At 35.1% G+C, this 22,359-nt stretch overlaps 1 protein-coding gene across 1 annotated transcript in view; it reads right to left on the bottom strand.

The window, feature by feature from the left end:
• LPCAT1 (lysophosphatidylcholine acyltransferase 1) overlaps positions 1-22,359 on the bottom strand; it is a 50,792-nt gene continuing 28,433 nt past the window's right edge. Inside the window, exons 5-14 of the mRNA XM_015821174.2 lie at positions 21,626-21,686; positions 19,650-19,708; positions 17,002-17,036; positions 15,738-15,792; positions 12,545-12,627; positions 10,618-10,743; positions 9,756-9,909; positions 8,380-8,478; positions 1,751-1,889; positions 1-176 (exon numbers count right to left, since the gene is read on the bottom strand). Coding sequence (XP_015676660.2) covers positions 1-176; positions 1,751-1,889; positions 8,380-8,478; positions 9,756-9,909; positions 10,618-10,743; positions 12,545-12,627; positions 15,738-15,792; positions 17,002-17,036; positions 19,650-19,708; positions 21,626-21,686 — 987 coding nt within the window. The remainder of the gene's footprint in view (positions 177-1,750; positions 1,890-8,379; positions 8,479-9,755; positions 9,910-10,617; positions 10,744-12,544; positions 12,628-15,737; positions 15,793-17,001; positions 17,037-19,649; positions 19,709-21,625; positions 21,687-22,359) is intronic.

Here is a 22,359-nt window from a genome sequence, read left to right as displayed (position 1 = left end):
TTAATTCATTTTTTTCTGTAGGGAATTTCTTCTATTTTCAGTAATTTCTGGGCTGAAATCTGCACAGAAGCCATTAGGAGCAGGAGTTTCCAAATAATGTTTAGACTCCACTTGATCAGGATATAGGTACTCTTCAGCAAAGTTTGGGAACGTTTCAGTAAAATAATGGAAATCATCTAGAAATGGAAAAAAAGACAGTTTCAACAATCATTTTAATTACAATCATAAGTAGGTTTTTTTCTGCATTATAAGTCATATTAAAAGTACTGTGTACTTTTTAGTTAAATCAATGGAAACTAAGTTGAGCTGATTTCAGTAGGTTTTCCCTAAGCATGGCTAAGTTATGGTTTATCTAACTTTAGGGAACATGTTTAAGGTGGAGTTGTTAACTTAATAATTATTTAGAATTGTAGAATATTTGGAGTAATACATTGTACAGTGTATAACAGGGCCTTGTAGACATCATTATCATCATTCTGTAAGAATCAAAGTTAAAGAACAACAATAGTGTAAGAGTGCTTTTGAAACTATTTTTGTTTTCCATGTTGTACATTGCTTCTCTTGATCCACAATACCCTCCAAAAAGATACATACAGAAACAGCCTTATCTTTCATCAAAGGCGATTATCATTACTATTGCTTATAAGATTTCAAATTTTCTCTTCTCGGACGACTACTCCCTATCTCAAGTTAGAGTATGCATCCTAAGATTACATTATATTTCCATAATTGCATGCTGCAGAAAAATGTGAAAAAATTATTAACAAACGTTCAGCAATTATATTTATTCACTGTTGCATATCTTTCTAGCAAGAAATCCCAAGATGCTTCAGAACTCCTTAGAATGCAATTCAAAATCCCAATTTATGCATATCACCCCTATCAATCTTAAGGGTAATTTTCAAAATCAGAGAGAAGGTAAAAGAAGTGGCAAAAGAAATTAAAACATTTTATTTAAGAAAAAATAAATAGTATGTACTTTTTCTATACTAAATTAAAGACTAGGGTACTTTCTTGATTTTTGTATAAATAGTATAGATTTCTGTATAGTCCATATAAGAAGTGTCTAAGAAGAATGGATATATGTTAATTGTTTTAGCAGGGACTAAAAGAACTTGCAACTAAGGAAGATATAGAGCAACTTAGGAAATGTGGTAGCAGGACTGACCAGGAGTCACAGTACTGGTTTTGCAATATTAATTGCAGATTACATTGCAGGACTGCCATAAATGATTCTCTCTCAAGAACACCTCTTTATTTCATTGATATGGAATGTGGGCTATTAAAAGCAATGGGTAACACTGCAAAGTAGTTGCATTCCATCTTTTAATATCAGTCAAAATCTAGTAAGGCTTCCATATGAATGAATAATACCAAACAGCATGCAGTGCAGTATATTTTGTAGGCTATGTATTTATTTACAGGTGTGGTATGGGCATAAATAAGCAACCCATAGTCTATACAAACAAACAAGCAAATGCTTTGAAGTTGTTCCTTCCCTTTCTGGTTCTAGCATTGAGCCTCAATATCTATTCAGGTACCGCTAGAAGAGTCTAGATTCAGTTCAGGATTCAACTGTAGAGTTTTTGTTGCTGTCTGACTAGCTAACATCTTCAGATTGCCTTGCTTGCAGATTGCCTTGCCTGCTTTGATGGAGGTATTGTCTCCTTGGTTTGGACAGGGTTCATTTTCAGATGCCCCGTCTGATTTTCTTCCACAAAAATCTATGGAAATTGTTTTGTAGACTTACCATATGCAATTTCCCCTTTTTCTTTATCATCTATAGCTTTAAATAGATTTGACACATTAAGGTCTGAAACACCCATGACGCTCTTCAGAATGGAAGTTAAATCTTGTTCTGTTATACCACCAGTTTCTGTTTGATACATCTGTAAAATATGGACACCTATTATTTATTTATTTTATTTATATTATTATTACAGCCAAAGGCCACATATAAATCAAACATCCAAATAAAACAAAACTAGACAGAGCCATCACAAGAGGACATAGCAATACATCACAATCAATGATTGTGGGCGACCAAGGTCTGCCTAGTTTTACAGGCAGTATATCAAAAACAAGCTATCTTCAGAAAACTGAATTATACTGACCTGACACTAAAAATACAATGAGTATAGTCCAAAACTGGATAAAACACGTAATAAAATCAGTTTTAAAAGATTATTAAAAAGATCTAAAATGATTATTTTATGTTTCTGGCAAATCCCCAGTGCTGCTGCACAGAAACTGGCCACCTGCGCTGTGATCTCTACCTGCTCATCCTTAAGCAGCCACTGGAGATAGATACTTTCCAAACAACCAGGATATCTATCAATTATGGGGAGGATATGGTTTTTCTGAATGGCTCTGTAGAAGGAACATTGAAGGAGTATGTGTCCAATGGTCTCCACCTCTTCTGAGCCACAGGAGCAGAGTCTTTCAGACAATGGTGTCTTTTTATACTTGCCGAACAGGATGGCCGATGGAAACGCATAGCACCGTGCAAGTGAGAATGCTTTCCGGTGGTTTACTGACTCCAACTGACTTAAGATACCTGGCAGATGTAACCACATATCTAAGAGAGTCTGGAGCCAGAAACAGCGGAGCTATACCTAAGTCCGTTTGCCTCTCGATGTCCTCTACCCTTTGACGCAAGGTTTGTTTTGCTTGGTCATAGTCCAATTTGAGAATTGAGGCTGACGAGAAGCCTAGTTTGGCAAGGTTGGACTCGACTGCCTTGAAACACCTATTATTTGATGTCCCAGAAAAGAACCATATTTATTACTAAACATGAGACATGAAGTAAAATATTAAGCTTACCACATGAAAACTATAAAGCCTCACTTCATTTCCAAGTACACAAGTTCCTTCTGCCCCAAGATGGTGTGAATTTTTTCCTACCAGTCAATATAAACTGTCTAATTATTTTAAGTGCAAATATGCACTTTCTGTGCTCTCTGGAATTGAGAATGTTTATAAATTTCTCTGTAGATTGAGAACCAGTTATTTAATACTTTATTAGATGTCTTCATATTGCAGGTAGTGCTTAAGACAGTACAGTTAAGAACTATACTACCTAAACATACTAAAGCTAACGCAATACTAAATGTCACCTAAAATGTTGCTCCTATAAGGCTCCTGGAGGAGATGCTGGTAAATGTAATCTGAAGTTTGTAACCAAGTGTGACAATGCACAACCATGGAAGAAGCAGACTTGGAGGCACAGTGGGTACGAGGGTACCCACTGCACAAACTTACTGCTTTGCTGTATATGTAGTTTCTGATGGAAGGCTTGCATCAATAGCTTTTTACTGATCATGCAACCTTGTCCCAAGGGATGTGCTGGTACTATTGAAAGAATACTAGGGAGTCCTCCCTTTGTATCACGCTTCATGCTTTCTGTAGATAGGCATGAAGTATCTAGACCAGGGGTAGTCAACCTTGGCTCTTTTATGACTTGTGGACTTCAACTCCCAGAATTCCTGAGCCAGCTAAGCTGGCTCAGGAATTCTGGGAATTGAAGTCCACGAGTCATAAAAGAGCCAAGATTGACTACCCCTGATCTAGACTGATGGGATAGAAACTGGCAATTGTTAGTCCAAATCTGCATTAGTTCTTAGTGCAGCTACAGACTACAGGATCCTTCTCAAGCATGTTTGAAGGTGTGCTGAGGGTTCCTTTCCCTTCATTCCCTTCCCAGCAGGCAGGTAAGTGGCTGCCACTAGGTTGAGGAGGAAGTGAGGGACTGCAAGAGCAGCTGGAGACTGTCACAATATTTTCCAAATGAGCATCGCAGGGCTGCAACTGCAACCCAGCAACACTGAAGCAACCAGAACTTTCCCAAATTTCATTCCCTCAGGAGTTATATGTCCCAGATTTTGGGCACATTCTGTAAGTTAGCTCATTTGAAGTACCCTTGGTTCAAAAATCATTGTCCTATGATACATTGTTTCACCCAGTTAAAGATTATGGGAATAAGTGTTTTAGTAGTATATAGAGGAATGAAGCAATCAGGAAATTGCGCCTTAGTTACATGCTCAAGAAAAAAAGAGGAAATTGTTGCATTGTTGATTCTGCCTTCAGAACAACTACGCTTAACTTCTGTGATGTAACTAAACATAGGCAGAGGCCAGAGCTAGCCTATGCAAAATCACCAAGAGCCTTCTGTTCCATTAGAGTAAATGCTCTAATGCTTAAAGGCTTGAACAATAGAGACACACCTTGTCTACTGTTCCACATTATGCAGAAAAGGGAGATCAGGAGAACCTCAAAAGTATTGAGCCAAAATGCAAAATAATCCTCTCTTTTAAGGAGGTATTGGAAACATATTTTCAAAATGACAGGAAGTTAGGCTAGATTGCTATCAATAAAGACAGAAAAAAAGATGGAGCAAAGATCCACAGTATTAACTGAAAGAATCCAGAGTCTGTTTTGTATAGATCAGGGGTAGTCAACCTTGGCTCTTTTATGACTCGTGGACTTCAACTCCCAGAATTCCTGAGCCAGCACAGCTGGCTCAGGAATTCTGGGAGTTGAAGTCCACGAGTCATAAAAGAGCCAAGGTTGACTACCCCTGGTATAGACAGTAGTAAGTCACAATACAGGTAGTCCTCAAGTTCTGACTGTAATGAAACCTGCCCATTATGGTTGGAAATTGGGAGGGTAGTTAAGTGAACCGCTTCCTTTAACAACCCCCCATCTCTGCTCTCCCCAATGCATTCATTAAACAAATGCACATCATTAAGTGCACCATGGAGTACCTCAGGTTGTGGGAGACCCTGGGGGGCATAGTATAAGCACAGGTCCACCTGCCTTGGGCTCTCAAGGCCTCCCCCTGCCCCCTGAGATACCACATGCCCTGATTCCTGCCCCTTGGGGTCCTTTTACTGAGGAAAATAAAACCAAGAGCATTATTTTTCACTTAGAAAAAGATGGCCACATGAGTGGCTGTTCCATGTGGCTCAACAACGTAGCAGATTGTCGTCCTTCTCTACTCAGACCTCCTCAGTAATGGAGATCTTCAAAAGTGAGCAATTGGTGATGTGGGGTGGGGAGGAGTATGTGGAACCCAGTTGGGTCACAAAGCAGGCCCAGTGCCTGTTGGGACCTGGTGAGATAGAATGGAGGGCAACTAGCCAGGGCATGCATTGCAATGTCTCTGTTGTAAAAATGAACAACTGCAGAGGTTCAGCTCCAGATGTAACTTCGGGGCTGGATCATATTTTTATTGTGGGGGGGATCTGTCTGGATCATATTTTTAGGGGAGGGATTTATGTCATACCTTTGGTTGCTAAATGACCAATTGTAAGTTGAGGACAATCTTTCAATTTTTAAATCCTTACAATTACCTGTAAGTTGTAAGTTCTTACAACAAAAAAACTAAGAGGAAGTAAGGATGTAAGAGGAAATTCATGTAAGAGCAGATGAACCTTAATTCATGTAAAAAATACAAAGTTCTCAACATTTTTGAAATGACTCACAGTTGAAAGTATAAAATGACTTAATAAATGTTGTGTTTATGTTCCTTATTTATCTCAGCTACTCTGTAAGTGTCTCTCACAAAAGTTATCAACTAGCAAACTATAATATGAAGAATTATCTGTGTGGCATTGCACGTATGATATCATTTCATATATACCACTTGATACTACATTTATTTAATGCATATTTAATGCAGACATACAAACGATAGGTAGCATACCTATTAACTGGATTCTGTTGGCTTCTACTCATGCAGACGTTTGTTCTGTAATATTGACAGAACAATGCATATCTGCCACATGCATATCTGTTCCAGGTCTGTTAAACATCTCAGTTTTGGTTGTGATACAGCATCATGTAAAATAATGGACTATAACAAGAATCAGTTGGAAAGAGAGAGCTGTGTGGATAAAACAAGTGGATGGGTACATCAAGCACCCTAGCAGATGTGTTATAGAGGCATATTTCCTGACAAAAGGCCTTCAGATATAAAGCTGCTCTGACAGAATAGATTATGAATATGGGACAAAGAAGTAGGTGTGCTAACTGAGAAAGCCAGAATAATAAATACCATGGGGAAACTGGCAATCCTGCTCAGGATTCATTATTAGACAAAACAACAACAAAATGCTTTGTATTTCACAAAAGTATCTAGCAAAGCCCTGTGCACTAGCTTTGGATTCATGGATCAGCCATGTCTGGAAATTTACCATTTTTAGTTTTTGATGTGGTGGTGACAGTTTTTGGATGGAATAAATATAAATTTGAGCTTCCTCCTGGATTTATGAGTCTTCTTTGATGATCAAGTGGCAGTCGGGACCAGGAGGGCTTTTGCACAGATTCCTCTTTTATGACATTTTTGTCTTTTTCTGAATTGCTTATAGTCACTTCTCATTTAGACTATTGCATTGTGTTTTATGTGGCCTGAAAACCACTCAGAAAAAATAGCTGGTTCACAATACAGTTCCATGAGTAGTTATACGACACTATGTGACATCTCTACTGCACAAATTACTTGATTTCTGAGATAATCAAATTCAAAGTGAACATCTACCAAGAGAACAGTGGTAGTCTGCCAGGTAAACAAAGAATAAGGAGAATGCCAAAATATATTTCTCAAAATATGAAAATAAAGTAAACAACAGAAACTCAGGAGATACAGAGAAGGCAATTCAGAGATGTAAAGCACTACAGATTATGAGCCAATATCCCAGTTAATGGGGCTGCAAAGCACTGGAAGCACAGAAATTAAAGCAGGAGCTCCAGAACAGCAACGAGCCAATGGAAATGAAAAAAGAGCTGAATCCATGGCTAAGGTATAAAAACAGTAACTATAGATACAATTTGAAGGAAGGAACAACAATCTTGAGGGAAGGGAGCCAATGGGACAGATAGAGGTACTACAAGTTATTCAAATTAGCATTTGGAAACTGTAGAAACTTGAGATTTATGGGTAAACCTGAGAAGGTATTAGTGATCAATATGGATAACTGAATACAGAACATATGCCCATGAAGAGTGGAACCAAAGAGAGTCTAAGTATGAAGAGGACAGGATCTATGTGAATACTATGAATCCTAAAGGAAGTGTTGATATTGGTTGATACATGGAGTATGTGGAAACTTCCAACTAGGAAATGGTAGCACTATGCATATTCAAACAATAATTGCGATGAAGTTGACTTGGCCTCAGAGAAGGAACCATCAGGTTTTGTTAAAGATCTACAGAATCACACCTGAGGATCAAGAACGGGGAGCCTTTAAAAGTATGGTGACGGAGTTGGGAATTTCAAAGTCACTGGAGCTGAATGAGAAGGAACAGAGGTCAAAATTGGTTGATCTGTTGCAGTCAGGATATTTGGTGAATCAAAATTTTGAATTATGTAAGACATATAATGCATTCAAACCTCCACAATATCAGCAGAGTGTTTAAATTCCTGTAACTGATTTATTTCCCTGGTGTCAAGAGCTCTCCAGAAGTCACTGGCAGTGCCAGTGTATTTGGCTTGGAGTGAGAGAGAGGCGATGTAGTGCAATAGAATATCAATGTTACTTCCATCAGCAATACAGCAAAAGTACCCATGCTCGAATTCAGCAAGGAAGCTTCTGGAACTAGCACTGCTAGATCAACCTGAGGTCTGAAAGTGTAGTTTTATTAGAGTAATAGTATACATTGTGATCTATGAAACTTTAAGAAATGCAGCTCTACCTATAAACACAAAAGTCAATGGAGATGGCACAAAGAATGTATAGTAGGAAGCTTACTTTTACAATGTATGTATACTCCCCCTCCCTCTCAAAAGATGGGACTTGAGGCCATTGGCAAAGAGAACTTTGGCAACATATACTGTATTAAGGTAAAAATGTTAGGAAAAAAGAGATGCAATGATAGTAGAAAGAAAAAGAGAAATACAACAAGATCGAAACCAATAAACAGGGAAATGTGATCAACAATGGCCAAAAGGAAATAGAGATGGGGATTATTTCTTATTGTGTGCTGTTGGAGAAAAAAAAATGGAACCAATTTGTTTGATATGTCTCTTGATATAGATCTGCACATTAGGGAGTACAATTCTGCCCCAAAGCTCAGCTTTAAAATATTGTGGACTGAAGGCCTGTCCAGATACAAAGCCATGTTGTCATGCAAACAAAAAAAAAACAAAACCCATCCCTTCTCATTTTGCTTGCACAGACAAAAATGCCATCATGTTTCTACAATCCAGATTGCTACTATGATTTTTAGCATATGGTAACATTTAAGAACAGTTATAGTCAGTAGTGAGTTCTAGCTATAATGATATTGCAGTATGTGACCTAATGTCTATCTATGTTGCAAAAATAACTTGGTTTTTAAATAGCCCTTAATTAAGCATTTTAAATAAAAACTGTTACTTGCCTTAAAAGCCAACTGCATTGTTTGCAATGTTTTAGAAGGTCTACAGACTACCGACAAAGCTGTTACATATTCTCGTATGTCAATCAGGCCATCTTCCTTCTGTTGAAAAAATAAACATGCAGAAATTCATATCTAGAGAATATATGAAATTTCTGCACTTACAGATACAAATTTTCTAAAACTGGGATTAATACCACTGCTATTTAAATGGGAGCAAATCCTTGAGAATTTCTGAAAATCTTATGTAAATTTCTGTTTTCTTTATCACAATGGGACTTAGAAAATCTGAAGAGTGTATTTATTTATTTATGGTTTCATTTTTCAGCAACTTACCCTCTAAAGATGTGATTGTATAAATAAATATAGGCAATCTGATTAGCATATCTGTGGAATTTTTTTACTGCAGAGTGAAAAATTTTGTAGTGGAGGGATGAAATTTTCTCCAGAAAATATATGTAACAGAACTAGTAGGTGAGATCATCTCATACCCATAGCCATTTCCAGTTTCTAAATACACATTCTCTCATAGGGAGTCCTCAACTTACAACTAATCGCTTAACAACTGTTTGAAGTTACACTGGGCTTTAAAAAGGCTATTTACAACTCATCTTCAAACTTACAATTGCTGCACCTCCCCATAATTACACAATTGTATTTCGGGCGTTTGGTATTTATAACTGGTTGCAGTGATTTGCAATGTTTTTGTGGCTTCCAGCAGAAAATGGAAAAATACCGCCTCTTGTGTATGCTGGATTCACTTAATGATTAGGTACTTCACTTTACAACCTTAATATTGTGCTTTATGATCATCATAAAAATTGGTTGTAAAATCAAGTCCAGTCATGTGGTCCTTTGACTTACAAATGCAACAGCTCATGACCAGAATCCTGGGCGCCACTGTGGCCATAAACCAAGATCTATCTGCACATTCATTCTCACTCATTAACTAAACAGATCAGGAGGAAAAGGCTTCAATCTTGCCACTGAAGGAAGAGGATAGCTAATAGGCTGACTCTGTAAACCGCTTAGAGAGGGCTGTAAAGTACTGTGAAGTGGTATATAAGTCTAAGTGCTATTGCTATTTCTAACTGCTGTTAGTAACAATAAACTTATTCTCTATTAATAAACTGATTGTTGATCAGCTGAACACGTGGAAAAATTGTCATGGCTTCCAGGACGTGGATAAAATGATCAAGGGTGACAAATTGTTTTTATGTGCAGTGGCAAGGCAAAGCTATTTCCTCCTCCAGCAATTTGTGTGATACCACCCATTCCCATTCTTTTAGCACATGGAAACAAGTTGATTTTACTCACAGTAACATTTTCTACCGTACAATAACTTTGGCATTGTATTTCTGGTCATAATGAATTCTTACCTCTTCAAAAAGTGCAAACATGTTTCCTAACATATCTGAAACTTGGATTTCCAAATACTCTGCAAATTCCTTGAGAGTGACTTTTTTGTTTTTCAATTTCCTAGCTCTTTCTGAGTATGCATCAAATTTTTTTTCATGTTTTTCTGGCTTTAACCTTAAAATGGTAAGGAAAACAAAATATTACTTTTTGAAAATAATTGTTTAAGCAAAAAAAAAAAAAAGGACTCCTCTCTATTCTTTATATTAGCCTAAAAACCCATAAAAATGAAAACTCAGTTTCAATTGAAATTGTTTAGGAAAAAAACCTCTGATTTCAGTTAAAATTTATTTTCAACTGGGCAATTTATGTTCTCTTTTACAAAATACTAGATCAAGGCTGAAATCTTTATACTGTATATCTTTTCTTCCTGCAATACTCCTCTAGATATTTTTGTTCTCAATGGAAGTATTCTGTATCCTGAATTGTATATATTGTATATAAAAACTTTAGCTATAAAAAATTTAAGTGTATTTCAACAGAACTCTCACTTTGTAAAAAAAATTAAATACTTTTAATAGAGAAAATAATTTTATTCCAGTAAGCATAAATTTTTACGTTTATAGTAAGTGTATACAGCTATATAAAATATCTGTAATGATATACTAAATCTGCCATTTTTTTTCAAATCACATTTGAAATCACACTTTTTTTACATCTAAGAGCATGAAGAAAATAAGTGGTCTTTCATTTCTATCTGAATCAGGCTCAGAAAAGCAGTGACATGCATTTTATAATCAGTTTGTCACACAATTCTGAAAAGTATTACAAAGGGGTTTTTTTTTGTTAAAAATGTGTTTTATTATGTATTGATAATTTACTTACCCAAGATTTCTTACAAGTTTTGCAAATTCTAAGAGACAGGTATTTGATGGGAGATGGAGTTGTCCTTCAGCCAAAGCCAGCTGGCAATCTTCAAAAGTATAGTCTGTTACTGAAATTCCTAAAGCCCTTAAATAGACAAAAATATGTACATGTATACATATATAAACATACACACACACACACAATTTCATAAAGCATCTATTTGATGCACAGTTCAAAAGTTCAATCACGGCATGGCATGGCGGTACTGGTGAGAGAAGTTTTCTTGTTTTACAAACCTTTTGGATATTAGAAGTGGAAACTAAGAATTGAAGCAGTGGTAATGAATTGAGGATACTACGTTGAATTTGCATTGAAGAGACTACAACCCAATCCTATTTAACATATTCATGTCTTGCAATCTCCAAATTGCACCTTAATTTATAACTGCAGCACAGTAGGTTGCCATATTTGGTTATTTTGTAATTTCAGTCTTCTTTGTCCAATGAGATCCAAGAAGTGGTTACTCAGGGTGCTGCCTCAGCACCTTGCATAGTGTAAATTTCCACAGGATTCAATAGTGGGACTATTCCAATTTAACACCTGAGTCAGGATTTGGCAGCTTGGTTTTCTGATCTCAGCAAATCCATGCAACGAGTATTATAAAACCATTTCCCCATTGCAAGATCTTGGTGACTTCTTAAAGTATATTAGTTTACCCACAAAGGTAGTTAGCAGTTAAGTGTCCTGAAGTATGTGACAACACTCATTTCTATATTTATCAAACACTCGGGTGATGTATCTATTCTCAGACAGTACTTGGAAACTATAATCAGATGGATAAGGATTAACAGATTGAAACTAAATCCACTGCAAGTGAGATTTGACAGTAAAATATTCTCGGGTTCTAGAAGGCACAGGTCTTGCTGCAACTGATGTGTTTGTTAAAAGGAAGAATTTAAATATAGAATAGCAATTTTATAAAGTAGCTGTCATCCATGGAACTCTTTTTCAGCCATGCATGATAGCAATAGCACTTAGATTTATATACTGCTCCATAGTGCCTTATAGCACTATCTGAGCGATTGACAATGTCAGCATACTGTCCCCAACAATCTGGGTCCTCATTTTACCAATCTCGGAAGAATGGAAGGCTGAAGCAACCTTGAGCAGGTCAGGATGAAACTCCTGGCTGTGGGCAGAGTCAGCCTGCAATACTGCATTCTAACCACTGCACCACCATGGCTCATGATGTACAGTTTCTATTTTCTCTTGAATAGAAACCTTTGCAGTGCTAATTTTCATTTCTAAAAAAAAATCTCATGCTCAACTATTAAAATATATTGTCTTCGGTAGGGATCAAAGATTCTGACATTTCCGTTACTGAAAAAACCTACTGTGCAATATTTGGACAGTTTTGCTCTTAATGTATTATCTAGTAAAATGTTTCTGAATTAGTACTATAAAAACATTTTACTCCTAGATATGTGCTTGAGGAGCACCCCTTTTTATAGGACTTCCTTTATCAGCCTTCTTCTCAGCTTCTAGTTTGAAGCTGATTTTTACATGAAATATAAACTGTCAATGAGACAGGTGACTTTCACAACAAGAACTCTGACACTATGGGGGAAATAAAATCTTATCTGCAGTTTTTCACAACCACTTAATTTTATTAATATAGCATAATTACCCATATTTCCTCTCTCTGTTACAAGCATGCAAATATTTAGTTAGGTCTTTGGTTGCCTCTGCAATGTTTCCAATTTGTTTTTGTTTGTTTGAAACACAGCTGTAATTATTTCCTACTACTAATATTTTCTCTATCTTTTGACATCATGGCACAGAAAAAAAATATATTTTTCTTACAATATTTCATATATAAGTAAAAATGTTCCTACTATTTGAAACTATGCAGTCATTGTGCTATTTGAAACCTTAGTTTACTCACTCTGCCATTAAACGCCTCACATTGTTCGCATATAAAGATGGGTTTTTCTTTTCCTCTTCCGAAGGTATGTACACAGGTAGGAACTACACACAGGAAAATAAATTTCAATGCAAGTCATTATCACATTATACAAACACATAATAATTGTGTTTTGAAGATCAAGAAATGTTATGGGAACAAGCATTTAAAAAAACCTAACAACCTGAAGCCTGAATAGTTCTCACTGAAAAGAAATACCAGAATGACAAGTATTTGGTTTTCATTTCCTCTATTAGCATGTTCTAAGAACAAATGCAACCCTTCAGAAAGCAAATGACTATTTTTGCTCAAATTATGTCTCTATCTTTGTACTAAGATTTCCTGTCACTATAGTTAATTCTACTTTCCCCATCATTCAAGCCTTTAAACGGGGAAAACCCTTTTATTTAAAAGAGCACTCAGATGTGAAATGAATTTCTTTCCTGCCTGTGGGTACAGAATACCACTTTAAGATACACAAAAAAATAAAACATTGTAATAAAACAGTCAAAAACCCAAAACATTCCCTAAAAGCAAGCCAAAATAATGTTTTTATGTTTGCGATAGTGATAAATATCTGTAACTTAGGTGTAGGATGAGGGTGGAGGTTCGTTCTCCGAGCTTGTGGGTTGGTTTCCGAACATTTTGTTACCAGACTAGGTAACATTTTCAGCAGAATTTAGGGGATGTCTGTGTTCATTTGCTTATAAGGGCTTCCAACCCTCCAACAACCCACACAACCTTTCCAATCAGCATTTCATCTCCCAATGACCCTCACCTGACATGACCCACACCTGACCCACCATGAGACCCTCACCTGACATGACTTTCACCTGACATGACCTCCCCATCACAAGACCCACTGACCACATGAAGTCCTTATAAGCAGAACATCGACACTAACAAATGAACCTCTACCCTCAATATTATCATGTATCAAATCCCTGACAAACTAATTTGTTTCTGCATATCTAAAGCCAGTAAGAGTTAATATCCCTCTGGAAATCCATAGTTGGATACTGCTACAGAAAATAACTTCTCTCATGTACTCATCAATTTAACTCCCTTTTATGGGACATGTCTGATCCTTCAAGATCAATACAGCATCTAAGAACACTGTTTAGATGTAAATCGCTTGCACTACAGGTAGAACAAATTCATCCAGAATAGGCAGAATCCAATTTAAAATTAGTTTATAAATTGATCAATAAAGCCTCCACTTCTTTGGGATTAAGGCTCAATTAATTTGTCCATTTCCAAACAATATTTCAAAACTTTCAGAATTTTCTTGGCACTCACTAATGAGACTTGAAGAAAAATCTCTGGATTTCTTCTCCACTTATTTCATGTTAAAAAGTGCAGGGAATAATACAGAAGCCTGTGCAATTCCATAAGCCAGGAGTAATGTGATTTAAAGGATATTTTCTCCATTTCTTCTTACAAAAGTTAGCAATAAAGGCTAGAGATATCATGCAATAATGATTCAAATCCAATATCAGTTAAACATTTCAGAATATTACTTTGTTATTGCTTAAGCTGAACTTAGATTGAAAAGCTTTCAAATGATAAACTTCATCCAAAATATCACAATCAAGAAAGCTACCAACCACTTTCACTACTCATTCTAAGATCTTGTTTATAAACAAAGATGGGAAATTAGCTGAGTAGTAGTATTTAAGAGGACTCCTTTGACAAACGTCTCAAAAATATTACTTTAGAAAGGATGGAACAAAGCCTTTTTTCAAAACAAGCTATTACAAAACTCATTTCCCCAGCAGCCTTCTCTTGTCAGCCAGAAATGTTATGTAAGTTATCAACCATTTGCTGGCCTCTGTCCTTTAAACATCTTGTTCAAATAGTTTACTTATCAGAATTAGCTAAGTGATTGCTTCCGTTGCCTTTCCAATATCTACCCAAAATGTAGAGACGAAGTTGAAGTGATTCAAAATAATGTCCTTAGCAATATTCTTTAAAAATTAGAATAGTGATTTTCCCCTTATTATCTCAGATTCAAAATATAATAGACATCTGAAATAACGCCAATGAATGTTTGCAAATACATTGGAGACACAGGAAAATATCTCCACTACTTTACTATCATAGTCTAAATTGTCACATATGCTAAGAAATAGCTACAAAGGAAGTCCACAAATTACTAATTTGCTTCAAATTACAATGTAATTTGTTACGAATTTAGTGAAGAACTGAAAATATTTAATACAGAATAATTAACTATTTTAAAAGGTATAGTCTAAAGAAAAAAAGCACAGTATTTCCATGTTGTAGGGACTCTACCATGATAAAATAATTAATAAAGCAAAATATAAGGAATTTTTCTTTTGAGAAAAAATCAGAACCAACTGTTTTTTCTGAGAATGATTAAGTCATATCATGAAATTGGAGTAAAAGAAAGTCAAACAAAATTTACTACTTTTATATTTTGGTGTTAAGAATTGTAAACAATTCAGGGATAAATGAATAATTAAAATTCCATTAGTTAAGCATGTAATGACAAAAATGACATTAATTAAAAAGTTACCGTATCTACAGATAGACAATAATGTTAGTTACAAATACACCATTTTACCAAGAATGTGGTTTAGATTTCTTTAGCATGGGAAGTATGTTAACTTATATATGACCATGATGTTTCAGTTTGTTCTATCTTAATGTTATTAACAGAATTACATCCTAAGCAGGTATGAACAATTCGTATTTAGAAGTGTGTTGCTTTATATTTTGACAGAATAATTATTTGCTTCATTTTCGTGAAAAAAATTTTTTCTTGAAAATAACTCTATTGGATATTAAAGAAGTCACATGTCTCAGAAAAATCTGATAGAAGAAAGCCAAATGTTAAATGTAAAGCTTTGGCTTAGCTAAAATAGTGTTAACTTTATTAAGTAGGAATTCATCCCTACCAACAAAACTCTTCAGTTTCTGACCCCATCCATAGATCAGTTTCATATCTGATTATTTGGGTTGATTTTATTACTCGTCTGAGGTTGAGTAAAAATACTTATTATACAAAAAAGTCATAAACATTATGATGCTGTACTGCACATAAATGCAGGAAGAACACTACTACAAGGAAGTTGTGTGTTTTTTATTTCTCTCTTCTAATATCTATGCAGTAAAGTGCAGATTAATTTTACACTTGTGTTATTATACTTACCTCAATTTCCACAAAATTATGAAACTGACATAAGGTAAGCCACAGAATCGTCAACCTTAAGAAGAAGAAAAAATCTTGTCATTTCACAAATTCATATACTATGATCGGTTCTGTTGTTAACACTAACATTTTTTGAGCTTGAAACAACTAGTGTTCCAATGTTTTTGTTTTGTCTATTCTTGAAACAAAATTCACAACCTTTCAAATCTATGGGCTCTTTTATGTCTCATGATTGGTACATTTTGTGACTCATTATTGGGTTACTTTCTTTCTACCCTAGCAAATACATCAACAGGCACTGTCATGCACCTAATGCTACTGATTTAGGTTAGGCATGTCGTGAGGTGGCATGTTAGAGAAACTGTTTTCCAAACTACATGGTTTACCACATGAAAAGCCATGTTAGACTCTGTTCTGTTGCTGGAGAGAAAATTACTACCAATAATTTATTATGACTAGAATAGACTGCCACTGCAGCTTTGCAGAAAAGTATTCTGATATCTGACTTAGGCAATCTTGTCTATTTCCCTGCATTCCATTCTAATATTGTGCTTTTATTTTAGTTCCAAATTAAAAAAACAAATTTAAATCTTTAAAAATTCTCCCATTAAAGATAAAAACATCTCTCCTTAAACTCCCTCAATCTTTGTACCATGAACCTGCTTTTAAGGAGAAATTAATTATTTCAGCTGGATGCATATTAATATTGCTATCTCTGCTATACACACTTTAAAGAGAGCCTTTCAAACACAGATGTACAAAGCTCAAACAGCATTAGTGACATTAAAATATTACCATAGCCAATTCTAATGAAAACTATGTAGCAAATAGCAGTCAGCTCTGAATATCACCCCCTCCCTCATAGGAAATGAGGGAGGAAGTTTCAAGCTCCCATTTTTCCTATGGTTGGGATATTTGAAATATTTCAATGAAAGATAGCTAGTTCAGGAAACTGGGATGAGATTTTCAAGTTGCGATATTTTCTCTGAGGTTAAAGCAAAATACATTTTTCATTTCATACACAATCCTACAGATATTAACAATGCATTCTATTTGTTTTAAAAGTTATTTCACAGAGAACACGCCTCAAACAATATTAACAGTCCTCAGAATAATCAGATCAGTTTGGGTCCCAATTGTTAGTTTTTATTTTAAAAATATTAAGTCACTGCTATTTACATCTGAGCAAAAAATAATTTAGAGGGTTAATGTCACAGTAAATCTTAGAGTAATAAATAATTCAAATAGTACGTCACTGACTTACGCTCCTGGACCTTGCCATGTCCATGTAATTGTATCCTATAAACAAAATAATTGCTTTAAATATAGGTATACAGCTTCTTATTGCTCTCAACATATTAACAGGCTTCATCAGAAAAATAGCATCACTTTAACAGTAGATATATATGATACATTAATCACAGCATGTGTCATTCAGTTCAAAGATTTTGAAAATGATTTATTTTTTGTAATTAGAAATATAAAGCCAGGAGTTAAACTTCACATGATAATTTTATGTCTTCCATGAGTAACATTTCTATTACTGTATTAGAAGTAAAAATTTAATCTATACACTCAAAAATAAGACTTCAAGGCCGATAAAATAATGAAGCATTACAATAGATATCTACTCCAAGAAATGTGGGGCACAAGTCCAGGGCCCGTCAAATGGAAGACCCAGAGAAAATGCCACAGGCAGTAATGGCACGTCAGCATATTATCTAACAGAAAATTGTCCTGACTGGATTGACTCTGCAGTCATGGGCTATTTTAATCTGAGGTATCTCTTTCCACTGTGGAAGACTGGCAGCACTGGTGTATGGTGCTAGCATAATATAGGCTAATTCCATCGCTGCTCCTATGTTCTTATTGGGGCCTCCTTCCCAGGCTGGAATGAATATTTCAAAGACATTTTTTTTCATACTATGTCATCATCCACAACACAAAGGCAAAATGTTGAATGGGCTAGCAGAGGATCAGAGAAGGAGGAAAAGTTAAGAAGGAAATTGAGAGATGAGAATGAAAAGTAGACGTCAACAGCGAAAATGAAATAAAGTGCTCAATAAAAAAATGAAACTGAAGAGTCAGCCAGGGAGTTATGGAAGAAGACACCTTGCCTAGTTCTGTTCAAAGGCATTGTACCCCTCTACAATTCTGATTACCACTGAAAACACACACACCCTCATTTTTTTCTACTCAGGTTAGAAAAGTGTGAAGAAATTCTGCCCAAATTACAATCCCATTTTTAATTTTTCTTGCTCTATACTTGACTGCTATTCTTGGAATATGAAGTGAACATCCCTTAATTTAGAGATTAAAATATCAGCTGTACTTATACCAAAACAATTCTTTTTAGCCAGCACAATAAATGTTACCCCCTACCCAATGTGGCTTCACTTAAGGCTGACTATTGCTTAGAAAAAGTGCTAAACTGGTATGAACAGGACTTCTGATTGCCCATCACAGATAAAAGCTAATATTTTGTTTCACTTATTTTTTTACAAAATTCCTTCCTCTTCTTTTTCCATTATCTTCTAGGCTGCTTGGCTATATAAGCAGCTATAAGTCCACGAATATAATTTTCTTAAATAATACAGTTAAACATTGTTCAGCCAAATGCAAAATTAACTGAGATCTAATTGTTAACTTTTACCTACACTGGTGTTCTTAACCTATAGTACTATAGGTTTTGCTATTAGCAAGTGCTATTTTATGCTACTATTATATAAGTATCATTTAAATCTTAATTATAATTAAGCTGATAATGTCTAAAAGATGTTAGCTTATTTTTCCAATAATTTTTAATTTTGCATCACTATTTTTTAAATTTATAATTACTATTTTCAAACTTTGCAGGCAGAGATTGTTTTTAATGGCATGATTATAACTGAATTATAATTATGTAGTTATATAACTATAACTGAAATTGATTAATGGCCAAAATTATTACTGTTAACTTTATAAAATGCCTTATATGCTCTCTCACACTGAAGAATTAAGCCAGTTCATGATGTACTGTAGAGTATTTGTCTTGCAATAGAACATTAAAACAAAATTCAACATTTATCTAGTCAAAATATTGGTCCTTTACTTTTCAAGAAATAGATTTGAGAAAATAATAATAATAATAATAATAATAATAATAATAATAATAATAATAATAATAACAACAACAATAACAACAATAATAATAATAATGAGGAGGTGGTGGTTGGAGGGGACCTTGGAGGTCATCTAGTCCAACCCCCTGCTCACGCAGGAAATCCTATACCATTTCAGACAAATGGCTGTCCAGTCTCTTCTTAAAAACTTCCAGTGTTGGGAGCATTCACTGCTTCTGGAGGCAGGTTGTTCCACTGGTTAATTGTTCTAACTGTCAGGAAGTTTCTCCTTAGTTCTAGGTTGCTTCTCTCCTTGATTAGTTTCAATCCATTGCTTCTTGTCCTGCCTTCAGGCACTTTGGAGAATACCTTGACTTCCTCTTCTTTGTGGAAAGAAGATATTGGAATACTGCTATCATGTCACCCCTAGTCCTTCTTTTCATTTAACTAGACATACCCAATTCCAGCAACCGTTCCTTATATGTTTTAGCCTCCAATCTACTTTTTCTAGAGTCTCAACATCTTTTTTACATCGTGGTGACCAAAACTGGATGCAGTATTCCAAGTGTGGCCTTACTAAGGCATTGTAAAGTGGTATTAATACTTCACGTGATCTTGATTCTATCCCTCTGTTAATGCAGCCTAGCACTGTGTTGGCTTTTTTGGCAGCTGCAGCACACTGCTGGCTCATATTTAAGTGATTGTCCACTAGGACTCCAAGATCCCTCCAACACCTTCCAATAATTTAATATCTCCTCTAACACACAGTATTATTTCAGATATTAATATATATAATCAGTACAATACATACCAGCTTGTTTGGATAACGTAAGATCACTGGTTGCACAGGTACTCCAGGGATAAACGCTCCTACAATATGCATGGGATACATTTAATTATAACACTCTCTCACTCTAAGCTATTATGGTCTTAAAGAAAACTGAATGGATCTAAATCCAAAGAAAACCCACTAAAATCAATGACCATTAAATTACTTACATCTAACTTAAGTACCGCTGATTCCAGTAACTCTGCTCTAAGCCTGATTAAGCCTGGACTTTGAATTGCATGAGCAATAGAGTATCTGTGTTAACTAATACTTTAACAGTGTTTATTTTCTAGACAATATAAACAATTGTCTACTGACAGCAATATTCTCCTGCCAATATAATCCCTCGATATTGATATATGTCTGTGGAGATTCTCAGTCCTCCAGGTTATGGTTGTTCCAAAAGTGCTTTTTTTCTTTCTTTCTTTTTTTCTGAAAGGCAACTGGATTTTGTTTTTTTCCCTGAAGACATCTTTCCTTGATGTTGATATATATTTTCCAGAATGGACAGAGAAAAAGTTCTATTACAAGCCTCTTTATTGGAAAATACATAGTGTTTTGAATAAGAAACATTACGAGATGAAACAGGTGGTTCTGCCCTTTTTAGAAGAGTTTTGAGTTTTAAAGAATTCTGATTTGAGTCTGAAATAAACATTTTGGATTCAAATTAGGGCCATTTCAACGCGAGGATACTTCCAGAATGGATGAAATAACCCATTTTATGCTTGATGTTTTTTGAATTTGAAATGTGTTGCATATCTTTATATTTGTTTTCCAACAATACAATTTTTTTTTAAAAAAGGAAAACAAATCTGCTTTATATAAGTTTTCCACATAGATTTTATGTTTATGGCTTAAATATTTATGTGAATGTAATTGACATTATTACTGATAATCTCAATGGAACAGATATTAGATGGGAAAAATGCATTATAAATCAAATCTAAAATTGGAAAACCAGAAAGACATCACAAGTGAACAAATCAAGACTGTTTTGTGTGTTTTTCGGTTTCTCCAATGCAGAAATTAACATCTTTGAAAGATTGCTAGTACCCTTCTAGATTTGTATTATCAACATTCATTATTTTACCTTTCTCTAGAGTTCAGCAATTTACCTATAGGAGTACAAAACTCCTTGAAGTCCTCTTTCAAAGTTCCAGTGAAAGAGGATTTAGGGCAGGGTATCAAACTCGCAATGTCACGTGACGTGTTGCGATGTATTGTGACTTTTTTCCCATTGCCGGCAATGGGGTGGGCGTGGTTTTGGCATAACGCATTCGGCCCACGGGCTGGCAGTTTGACACCCGTGACTTAGGGTGTTTATATAAAGACTTTTACAATCTTTAATTTCATCTGTATGTTATCAAGTTATTGAAACTGTTATTGAAATCTGTTAAACCAAACATTTCTCCTTAATTAAGAAGTTTCCAAATTTTGCTTTTACTTTTCTTTTTCTGTCTGTGAGAGCTTTAGGTCATGCCATTGGGGAAAGGACCAGAAATTGGTAGTATTAGGAAAGATTAATGCAATGCAGTCAATTATTGACAATACACAATCACAAGAACCTGGATTATAAATTCAAATTCAAATATATCAATATATTTCACAAGTTATGCAATCTGAGTATTTTAAGATATTTTCTTGAATGTCATACCGGTAAGTAAACACAAAAGCACGTACATCAAGAACAGCCTTTGTATTTTGCCAGGGAACAGTCATAATAGAATATTTAAATTTCTTAAACAGGCCAAGCATTTCTGGTTAATTAAATTCTACAAGCCATAATAGTTACATATGTATAAGTGTTACAAAAATACTCTCTAGTTACCCTGCAAAGGAAGGAAACAGAAAAGGGCATATTTGTTGTAATGTAGGAAGTGAAACTAAGCAATAACAAATACTGAATTTCATGTTTCAATATCCGAAATTATTAAAGGAAAGTTGTACAAAATACATACCAGGTTTGAATGTAATTAGGCAGGATCGATTAGTGCAGGTTCCTTCTGGGAATATCATTATCTAAAAAAAAAATCAAAATGTCTGGTTAATATTTTTTAGGCATCTGGAACATCCTCTTAGGAAACATATTTCAAATGCAGAATTTATAGTCTTGAATTTGCTACTCAAGGCACTTATAAAGGGAAAGTAGTAATTTCTGAAAGAATTCATGGAATGAGGTCTAGTGTCCATATAAGCACTCTCATCTTTGGCACTCTGAAAGGCAGGAAGTACAATGAAATGTTTTCTCTCCATACCCATTCCTTCTTATCTAAGAAGATAGCTCTTTACTTCTTAAGAAGAAAATACACTGGGATAGCAGCCACTAATCTATCTCCTCAGAGCCCATGTTTGGAATTCCTCAAACTGCTTCAAGTTCAGGGAACTGACTTCCAGGAATGGCTGAAGCACCCTTGCAAAGACATAGTCTGGAGAAGGAACAGAACATTCAAGAGTGTTGCAAAAAGTTCTCTTCCCAAATCACTGAATTTTGCAGAAAGGACCCAAATTTAAGCAAGAGATCTGTATATGAGGAAAGTTGGGTATATTGAAAATATAACTGAATGACAATATTAAATATTATTAGAACTTCAAAATGCATGGTTACTTTTCAATATTTAATTCAGGTCTAGTTGTTCAATCTCAAAAATGATATTACAGATAGCCCTCAACTTACAACAACGGCACTGAAAAA

Source organism: Protobothrops mucrosquamatus, unplaced genomic scaffold, assembly GCF_001527695.2.
Source record: "Protobothrops mucrosquamatus isolate PMUCROS unplaced genomic scaffold, P.Mucros_1.0 scaffold1266, whole genome shotgun sequence".
Classification (NCBI taxonomy): Eukaryota; Metazoa; Chordata; class Lepidosauria; order Squamata; family Viperidae; genus Protobothrops; species Protobothrops mucrosquamatus.
The sequence above is the reverse complement of the archived record's forward strand: the minus strand, read 5'-3'. Positions and strand labels throughout refer to the sequence as shown.